The sequence below is a fragment of the Dysidea avara genome, chromosome 15 (genome assembly GCF_963678975.1).
Source record: "Dysidea avara chromosome 15, odDysAvar1.4, whole genome shotgun sequence".
NCBI lineage: Eukaryota > Metazoa > Porifera > Demospongiae > Dictyoceratida > Dysideidae > Dysidea > Dysidea avara.
Window position 1 is genome coordinate 6,077,761 of NC_089286.1, and position 10,942 is coordinate 6,088,702.

Here is a 10,942-nt window from a genome sequence, read left to right on the forward strand (position 1 = left end):
GCCAAGCAGAGAGATACTTCACCAGCCTCACATATGTAGGCATGGATACCTTTCCTGTTTGTCCACTGTTACAAATAGAAAACAAAACTATATATTGCATTGCATTCTACATGCAGTCAGTTTTGTGCTTGTTGAAAATGTTGTCAGTGATCTTCATAATAACAGTGATCCTCACTAAGGAACTGGTGATGGCTACTGAGCAATGTAGTGAGTATCAGTTTAAATCACCTTTCTACCCTGGTGAGTCTTGTGAGGACATTTATAATAAGAATCCTGAATCTCATGACAAGTCAGGATATTATTGGATATTAGATGCCCCTAGAAAAGTATATTGTGGGATGACTCATACTGGATCATCTTGTAAGGACATCTACAACAATAATCCTGAAACTGGTGACAAGTCAGGATACTATCGTGTTAACATCAACCAGTGGACATTTTGTAACATGACAGAAATTGCAGTTGCTTCTCTTCCCACATGTGCTGGTGTGGGAGGAGGATGGAGAAGAATTGCCAACATGGACATTAGCACAGGAGGTGATTGTCCCAGTGGATGGCGTAAAGACACTCACTCTGGTGTTAGCTTCTGTCGTGTGGTCAGTGATGATTATAACACTTGTTCCTCTACAACCTTCCCCACTAATAGTACAAGTTATCAGAGAGTGTGTGGTAGAGCAAGAGGATACCAGAAAGGATGGTCAGTTGCTTTTACTTTATCTCGTTCACAGACAATAGATGGCTACTATGTTGATGGACTATCAATCACTCATGGTAACCCACGTCAACACATCTGGACATTTGCTAATGGACTATATGATGGTCCGGGAGATGATTTAAATATTTATGATCAATATAATTGTCCATGTACTCCTGGTTCACTATACTCTTCTCCTCCCTTTGTAGGAACTGACTATTACTGTGAATCAGGAACTAATAATACATATATAGTAATAATTTATAATGATGACATTCCCCAATTTACTTGTTGTATATTGTGCTTTGATTTGCCAGTGCAGCTAGTCAGACAGATGTGTCCAAAACTACAAGACCTCTATTCTGTGCATATATTCCTGTTCATATAGCCATTCTACCTACTACTTTAATGACCCATTGTGGGACGGATCTGATTGCATCACTAGCAACTGTTGTGACAACCCTACCCAACCATGGTTTTACCGAGAGTTAAGTGGGACCACTACAGATGATATAGAAGCTAGGATATGTAGAGAACATGGATTTATCAGTGGTTCTACCCTGATTGATCAACTTGAACTCTATATTCAGTAAACACTTCACATCACAACTGTACATGTACACTTGTAGCAAACTATAGAATATGGTAACCATTGTGGTAGTAATTTTCCTACATCACATATATTTCAAGTGAGCCTGTATAGTGCACTCAACTAAGTGGTATCTATACTCCTGCTCTATATCCTACCTATTACCTTGTAGTAGGAAAGGATACACAAGAGATAAATAGGTGAAGAATGAGAGAAAAGGATGTCATGAAAAACTTTACAGTAAAATAATATAACACACGTGTATCAAAGTATCAAAAAGCGCATAAAAGGTTGACTAAATGAAAAAAAATGCACATACCAACGTACTGTCAACAAAAAGTGCTTATAAGCTATGGGTAAGCTGAGTTTGCTTGTGGTCATGCTTGCGGTCTATAGAAAGAATTTCACCAAGTTTAGAGTCAACATTCATTTTGTAATAACAAACTTGGAGTTGCCAGATAATCTGTTCAATTTTAAGCAACCTGACAAAAAAAGAATGTAGATGGATAGACAATATAGGCGGACAGCTATATAACCAATGGTAGTACTGTATGTATGGCTTCTCTTCTTGAAATAACACAGAAAGTCTAACCAAGACTTCACAAAAATTATGACCACTTGATCTAACATTACCAAGTACAAAACCCAAATGCCTGATCAGCCACAAAAAGCAACTTTTTGATCAAAAACTCTGAAAATTTTAACACTACATTACCTTTCTACACACTGTATTGTGCATCCATAACATTCAATATACAGTATGCAAATGGGCACTGGTAACAGTACCGTATAGTCGGAAATTTTTTGAGGGACAAAACCTTTCGTAAATTTTGCGAGCAATGATAGCTTCGTGAAAATATGATCGTGAAATGTTTCAGATTTATACACATACTTACCAAATCTGTTTTCTAGACTTTTGTGAATTAAAAAACACGAAAATCAGATTTTACACTGTTTGGCAGAAGTTTGATCCCTCTAAAATTTCCCACTATACAATATTATATTCATTGTCAGTGATAACAGTGCGACATCTGCTAGTGGTAGCTGCCACCAGATAGAGTGGTTACTAAGTTGGTAAACCATATAGGCCACAATGTCCTATCAAATTCAGTGACGGCCAGACAATGAGCTACCATATAGGGACTTCGCAGTTTTGTCAAAAACTTTGAAGGTCTGCTGCTAGCTACCTGCGATCAGAATCTCTATCAGAATTGGTTGACTATGTGAAAATTCCTGCAGCAGTCCAGCCTCTTTTGTAAGCCACGTCCACTTTTCAGGATTGTGTATCACTGTACGTCAAGCCACACTCAAATATCATGAAGTGCCGGACAAATAGCTAAGGTAAAGATTTTTAAAACCTTATTTTTCACTAGGAAGGGGGGAAAGAGTTGATGTCCGGCTTCCCCCCATAACACTTGGAATCACCTGACGTCAACACAATCCTGGGGACTTCATACTTAACAGGAATGGGAAAACTTATTTCACAGTTTTTTTTCAACAGTGATATTTGTAGCCATAAGCAAGTAAGCCATGTTCACAAGCAAACCATCTGAATCATAGCTACAACTATTGATAATTGTAGTGACTCACTACCTTGTTTTGTTCCTTTCATTACTAGACTAAAGGTCTTACAGTTTCCTTATTATTACTGGGTAGAGCATTATTCATAGCCAAACAGAGATACTTCACCAGCCACACATAGTATCTACCGAACTGTTTAAGTAGGGTTTGCATCAAAGTGATGCGTGCTGCCAAAAATACCGCCTTTAAAAACCAGCTTAGAAACTTCTTATGCGACAAAATCACCTTTACAGAATAATATTAGTCCATCTAACATCAAATGTAGCGTTAAAAACAAGAAAACACTTACTGGCAGCCAGATATAGAATCTTTTAAAAATCGTCAAAACTCAAAATTTCGTCTCACTCAGGCTATATCTCAATCTGATTGCTTATCTATTGATGTAAGATCCTTTGCTCAAGGATTATTCCATCCATCACTGGAAGGAATATGGAAAAAGGCAGAAATATTTTGTCATCCAGTGAAAGTCTGATTCTAGCTCCTGGCCATGGTGCAGAAGCAAGAATGGTTAAGACTACATCTGGCAAGCGACCACATTAATTAGTAAAACCTGGTAAAGGTGGTCGCTTCATTTGTGATGGCAATTGCTTAAATTACAAAGTTCTTGGAATTTGCTCACATGTTGTTGCAACATCTGAGGCTAACAATAAATTGATTGAATTCTCAGGGTACTATCACAAGATAAAAAATCCATGACACCGTCTAATTCGACTGATACCTCAAGACAACTACCGGCAGAAATATATCATTCATACTCCATGGGATCATGGAGCAGCCCAATTTTCACCACTATACTCCTACTATGCCCATGTCAGTTACTCCCACATTACCTTCTCCAGTGCCATATTCAATGTAAAATTATAGCCCACAGTTTGCAAACATTCAAATGACATCACCTACTAACAATTCTGATTCAACAGGCTCTACCCATCCTTGTTTCATCAGGAGCTCATAAGCGCCAAAGGCCCAGCTTATAAGCTCCTGGTTTATAAATGGAAACATATCTCTCTGTACTTGATGCCAGCATAAGTACACAAAAGCCAACTCAAGCACCTAATAACATTGTCGTTCAACATGAAGAATGGCAGAGCTATGTTGCTGGAGGAATTCAACAATCTAACTTTGGAAATGCATATTACCACTGTTGTCTACCTTGTATTTGTGCAAGATGGCCTATGTTTCAGGCACATCACTTGCACGCATCTGATGAAATTATTCCATTGCTAAGTAGCCAGCACAAAGAAATTATTCGAGTGAACTTTGGTTTTGCAACACAAACGGTAATAGGGACTTTAATATATTGAGTGACAACCTGTAATACTATGTCTAGTTTAATAACTGTTGTGTGCAACTTGCTATATATATAAAAGATCAGATCTATGTGAGGGAAATAACTTCACCACAATAGCATATGAATAAAATAGCAAATTGATATTTCTGTCTGCCCTAAATAGTCATTCCAGTATTCCACTACACTTGTCCATTCCAGTGAAATACTCCAGTGATTTATAACTGCCGTCAGTTACATACAAGTTTGATGAAAATGTTGTCAGTGATCTTCATAATATCAGTGATCCTCACTAAGGAACAGTGTTGGGCAAGTTACTTTGTAAAAGTAACTAGTTACATATTACATATTACTTGCAACTGAACTATTTAGTTACAGTTACATATTACCCATAAAATAAAGTAACTGTAATAATATTACATATTATATTACTTTGTGGCCACAGCCTTAAGCTGTCACGTGTGAAACTACCACCTTATCACGTGACATGATTGCGTTGTTGAACAATATGCAAATCTTGGTTATAAGTAAGAAGCTGGTGAATAAGCTTCATTCAGTAGGCCTCGTTACTTCGTTGTGGCTAGGCGTTACTAATGAGACTAGTAACTTCGTTACTTGTAGTAATAATATTACGTAATATTAGACTCGTTACAGTAACTATATTACTTATGTAACGTGTTTCATTTGTAAGTTAAGTAACTTGCGTTATATTACCTGTTTTTATAGCGTATTTCGTTATATTACTTTGTTACCACAAAAGTAATAATATTACGTAACGCGTTACTCCCAACACTGCTAAGGAACTGGTGATGGCTACTGAGCAGTGTAGTGAGTATCAGTTTAAATCACCTTTCTATCCTGGTGAGTCTTGTGAGGATATCTATAACATGAATCCTGAAAGTCATGACAAGTCAGGATATTATTGGATATTAGATGGCCCTAGAAAAGTATATTGTGGGATCTTATACTGGATCATCTTGTGAGGACATCTACAACAATAATCCTGAAACTGGTGACAAGTCAGGATACTATCGTATTAATGATGACCAGTGGATATTTTGTAACATGACAGAAATTGCAGTTGCTTCTCTTCCCACATGTGCTGGTGTGGGAGGAGGATGGAGAAGAATTGCCAACATGGATATTAGCACAGGAGGTGATTGTCCCAGTGGATGGTGTAAAGACACTCACTCTGGTGTTAGCTTCTGTCGTGTGGTCAGTGATGTTCACCCTACAAATAATTGCTCCTCTACAACCTTCTCCACTAATGGTACAAGTTATCAGAGAGTGTGTGGTAGAGCAAGAGGATACCAGAAAGGATGGTCAGTTGCTTTTAACAGATATCATGAAGCAGGACAGACAATAGATGGCTACTATGTTGATGGACTATCAATCACTCATGGTAACCCACGTCAACACATCTGGACATTTGCTAATGGACTATATGATAATCGTTCAGCATCAAACAACTGTCCATGTGCTCCTGCCTCCTGGTTCTGAGTATCCTTCTCCTCCCTTTGTAGGAACTGTGAATCAGGAAGCATTAACACTAGGAATTTTTCTACCTACTACTTCAATGACCCATTGTGGGACGGATCTGGTTGCATCACTATAGCAACTGTTGTGACAACCCTACCCAACCATGAGAGCTACCGAGAGTTAAGTGGGACCACCACAGATAATATGGAAGCTAGGATATATAGAGAAAATATATTTCCTGTTGGCTCTAACTTAATTGATCAACTCGAACTCTATATTCAGTAAACATTTCACATTACAATTGTACGTGTACACTTGTAGCAAACTGAGACTGGCACACACTGTATGCACCAATTTATTAGAATATTGTAATTGTTTTGGTTGCTGACATTAAATGAATTGCACAAACAGCAATACGTAGATATATGGTACTAGAGGTTTAGATATAACCGTGTGAAAGGGATCTCGTGACCTTTATCCCTCCATCTTTCACATACACATGTGACAATTGTGATACTGTATAGTAGGGTTGGGTGTTTTCGTCAAAAAATATCATCCAAAACCAGCCTCACTAACAGTGTAATGGTACTGGTGAGTTAGCCAAGACCAAAAATGTCTTCAAAGCAGCCCCATCAAAAAGGTTCTGCGGAATTTGAAGAAATTTACTGAATTTTCTACTAACTGACTAACTAACTAACTGATGTCTTTAGCCAAGCATAACTTGACTATGGTTAACACTATAAGCTTGATTTTTCACTGCATGTTCAACAATGCTTCGCCTTTTCATGAACTGCAGCAGCTACAGTGCATGCACTATGGACTTACCTTTTCCTCCTTTGTGTCCCATTTCTTTCTCCACCACCACGTAGGCATTAATTCGCAGTAACACACAGTGTACTGTTAATATTGAGGTGGTCATAGCACACTTACCCAGCAGCACACCCTTGGGGGCAGGCACACTTTCAGGATATGGTGTGTGAAGCACACAAGACAAGCAGTGTGGTGTACATGACACTAAGATTTGTAAATAAAAAACTATTTTCTGCTATTATAGATGATTCTAGTGTTAAAAATTAGGTGTTCTTTGACATCCTTTATCATTTACAGGTAGTAGGATGTATAGAAAAGCATTGAATTTATGTGCTATAAATAAACTCATTTTTTGCTAAGCCATTACACAGACACACTACTACAATAAAATGTGTATTTGTGCATATCATAGTGTGGTATGCTCTAAATGTGTTGTACATAGCATGCACTCCTGTGGTGTATGTGATGTGTAGGAGATGATAGTTCACATTTGTTCATTAGTTAGCAAATGTGAACCATCATCTCCTACACATCACATACCCCACTGAAGTACATTATATGTATATCACATTTAGAGTTCATCACATATGCACAAATACACATTTTATTGTAGTGACAGTTCAAGTCGATGAACAAAGCTGGTATGTTTGTATCAATAAAGTAATCAGTTTGCATTAACCAAGAATGTTTAAGAATGTTTTGCATTAAACATTCCTATTGAACACTGTCATACTACTTGTTGGAATAGATCGTACAGCAATGATTGCATTATGAAAATATACTGGCTGGTGAGATGTAGGTGGAGAGCATAAAAAGAGATGTCAACACTTAGTAGAACAATTCAATTGCTAAACAAAATCACGCAAGTTGTAAACTCATTATTACCACCTTTTACTGGCATTTGTCAGAAATGCCCCTCTTTCAGCGTTGACATGCTGCTATTATGGGACTGGTTTGTCGTTTATTAGATGGAGAGGGACGTGGAAACTTACCTGCTTATTGCCCACAGTTACTTGATGATCCAACTCATCGCAGATCTTGTCATCTTCACTCCTGGGACCCAGCTGAACACTTATGTTCTGCAAATTTAGAACACTAGACAGATTTAAGCACAGTTGGTTGGCTACAGCTGCCAATATATGGAATGGCCTTCCAGCTGATATGACTCTGCAAGGAGAAGTTTCTGGCTGGCACACTGTATTAAAAGACATTCAGCGCTTTGTGTGTAGCTAACATTTTTATTGTATAAGTATGTATTGTGAAGTTTTGCTGTAAAATACAAATCTAACACTTGTCTTGACTGTGTCTTCTAGGTATTACCTTAGCATACTTTAATCAAAGATTTTCACTTAGGCTAAGTGAAAACACCTCATCGCTGGTAGTAAACACCACATAGCAACATGGTATACAAACACATCAAATGTCATTATCAACAATACCAGGGTATCACCCAGCTGTGTATAGCTTGCTGGCAGATTTGTCTAGTAATCAACAAATAATTCCAATATTTACGGTACTGCTCAAATGTAACGTCATCTTGTGAGATTGCAAACAATTAAAAAACAATCTAATCAAAGAGCGTGGTACCCATTTTGCTTGCGAACATTTATCCCATATCATTTGGAATAAATGCTCACAAGTGAAATGGGTGCCGCACTGTTTAATTAGCTCGTTTTCTAATACTCGCGTGAGATGACATTACATTTGAGCGGTACTGTATAACAAAGGTGCCACAAGCAAACCATCTGACCATACTTTTAATAGATATGTAGAATTGTTTAAGTAGTTAGTCACAAGTATTGATATTGTAGTGATTCACTATCTTGTTCATTTCTTTCATCCTTCTACATTACTTGACCAGGGGAACTACCTTGTCTTCACTGTTTCCTTTGTTGTGTGGTAAACAAATTACCTTTAAATATTGCAATTACCAGGTAGAGCAATATTCACAGCCATGCAGAGATCCCCCACATATGTACGTAGGTGTGTACACCTTTCCTGTTTGTCGACCACTTAAAAAATAAAACTATATATTGCATTGCATTCTACATGCAGTCAGTTGTGTGCTAGCTTGTTGAAAATGTTTTTGTCAGTGATCTTCATAATAACAGTGATCCTCACTAAGGAACTGGTGATGGCTACTGAACAGTGTAGTAAGTATCAGTTTAAATCACCTTTCTACCCTGGTGAGTCTTGTGAGGACATCTATGATAAGAATCCTGAATCTCATGAGTGGTCAGGATATTACTGGATCACTAATGGTCCCAGCAAGGTGTACTGTGGGATGACTTATACTGGATCATCTTGTGAGGACATCTACAACAATAATCCTGAAACTGGTGACAAGTCAGGATACTATCGTATTAACAACAATCAGTGGACATTTTGTAACATGACAGCAACTAGTGGCTTTATCTCCACATGTGCTGGTGTGGGAGGAGGATGGAGAAGAATTGCCAACATTGATATCAGCACAGGAGGTGACTGTCCCAGTGGATGGCGTAAAGATACTTACTCTGGTGTTAGCTTCTGTCAAGTGGTCAGTAATAGTAACACTTGCTCCTCTACAACCTTCTTCACTAATGGTACAAGTTATCAGAGAGTGTGTGGTAGAGCAAGAGGATACCAGAAAGGATGGTCAGTTGCTTTCACTTTATATACATGGGTAAGCAGTCCACAGACAATAGATGGCTACTATGTTGATGGACTATCAATCACTCATGGTAACCCACGTCAACATATTTGGTCATATGCTAATGGACTATTTGATGGTCTGGCTACACATGATGAGTTTAACTGTCCATGTGCTCCTGGTTCTGAGTATCCTTCTCCTTCTTTTGTAGGAACTAACTATTACTGTGAATCAGGAGCTAATGATAATATTCGTAATGATTCTGCCTACTACTTCAATGACCCATTGTGGGACGGATCTGGTTGTATCACTAGCAACTGTTGTGACAACACTACCCAACCATGGTTTTACCGGGAGTTAAGTGGGACCACTACAGATGATATAGAAGCTAGGATATGTAGAGAACAGGGATTTTCCACTGGCTCTACCTTGATAGATCAAGTTGAGCTCTATATTCAGTAAACACTTCACATCACAACTGTACATGTACACTTGTAGCAAACTAAAACTGGTACACACTATTTGTGCTAATAATTTTGAACACTGTATAAATAAAATCATGGTACAAGTAGAGTTAGACATAACGGCATGAAGGGCAGTGTTGGGAGTAACACGTTATGTAACGTGTTACATAATATTATTACTTTTGTGGTAACTAAGTAATATAATGAAATACGCTATAAAAACAGGTAATATAACTCAAGTTACTTTACTTACAAATGTAACGCATTACCTAAGTAATATAGTTACCTAAGTAATATAGTTACTGTAATGAATCTAATATTACATAATATTATTACTACAAGTAAAGAAGTTACTAATCTCATTAGTTATCCTCTGAGTAACGCCTAGCTACAACAAAGTAACGAAGCCTACTGAATGAAGCTTATTCACCAGCTTCTTACTTATAACCAAGATTTGCACATTGTCCAACAACGCAATCATGTCGCAATCGTGTCATGTGATAAGGTAGTTTCCCACATGACAGCTTAAGACTGTGGCCACAAAGTAATATAATATGTAATATTATTATAGCTCCTTTATTTTATGGGTAATATGTAACTGTAACTAAATAGTTCAGTTGCAAGTAATATGTAATATGTAACTAGTTACTTTTAAAATGTAACTTGCCCAACACTGATAAAGGGGGTTCTTGACCTTTATACCTCCATCTTTCATCTGTACATGAGACATTGTGCTGTGAACAGCACAATGAAAAATACTTACAAAAATAGTAAAAGTGTACACTACTAAGATATGGAGAAAATGGGTGGGAAAATACGTATGGTAAGAAATGCAGTCTACAGCGGCCACATGCTTTGATCAACCACGAAATACAAACATCCCCTTTCTACACACATTGTACCGAAAATTTCAAAATTGAAATTTTTCGATGCAACATATGTATTTTTGTCATTTTAGTAATTGACGAAACTTTACTACGGCAAACTTAATACTTTGAACTAGAAGCGAAACAATGTCATAGCAACATGTCAAAGGTCATGTACATTTGAAAAGAGATAGTCTCTACATCCATACCTGCTAGCTACCAGAACAGCTCTGCTGGATTGATCGGTGTAAACAATAGCTACCACCTGTAAGCCCACTGCTCAACCTGACGATACCAAAGGTCCTTACAAGTGGATGCTCGCCACGCTGAAGTGTGATGGATTTTAACCGTGACTGCATCATGTAACTAACATTCCCTGTGGGTGGTGCCATAGGTATGGTGGTGCCCAGTGTGGTGGTAAAAATTGTTGTTTTAATTTTCATTGATATGGACAACAATGAAAATTTCCTGTATTTATGGTATTGTGTCATTCTTCTGTGCACTGGTAACAGTATAATATTGATGATCACTTCATTCGT

At 37.7% G+C, this 10,942-nt stretch overlaps 2 protein-coding genes across 2 annotated transcripts; both read left to right on the plus strand.

Annotated features, from left to right (window-relative positions):
* LOC136245235 (uncharacterized) lies at positions 1–1,409 on the plus strand. Its single transcript, XM_066036726.1, has 2 exons — positions 1–947; positions 1,021–1,409. Exons 1-2 carry the CDS (start codon positions 42–44, stop codon positions 1,285–1,287), a joined length of 1,173 nt encoding a protein of 390 aa, XP_065892798.1. The 5' UTR covers positions 1–41; the 3' UTR covers positions 1,288–1,409.
* Positions 1,410–8,501: 7,092 nt separating this feature from the next.
* On the plus strand, positions 8,502–9,646 carry LOC136245496 (uncharacterized). Its single transcript, XM_066037034.1, has one exon. It carries the CDS (start codon positions 8,522–8,524, stop codon positions 9,533–9,535), a length of 1,014 nt encoding a protein of 337 aa, XP_065893106.1. The 5' UTR covers positions 8,502–8,521; the 3' UTR covers positions 9,536–9,646.
* Positions 9,647–10,942: the final 1,296 nt, after the last annotated feature.

Bases quoted from the DNA above. Each gene is read 5' to 3' on its own strand.
- LOC136245235 (XM_066036726.1), top strand. From the start codon at position 42: ATGGATACCTTTCCTGTTTGTCCACTGTTACAAATAGAAAACAAAACT. The intron at 948-1,020 runs GTAATAATTTAT...CAGTGCAGCTAG, and splicing joins GAACTAATAATACATATATA to TCAGACAGATGTGTCCAAAA.
- LOC136245496 (XM_066037034.1), top strand. From the start codon at position 8,522: ATGTTTTTGTCAGTGATCTTCATAATAACAGTGATCCTCACTAAGGAA.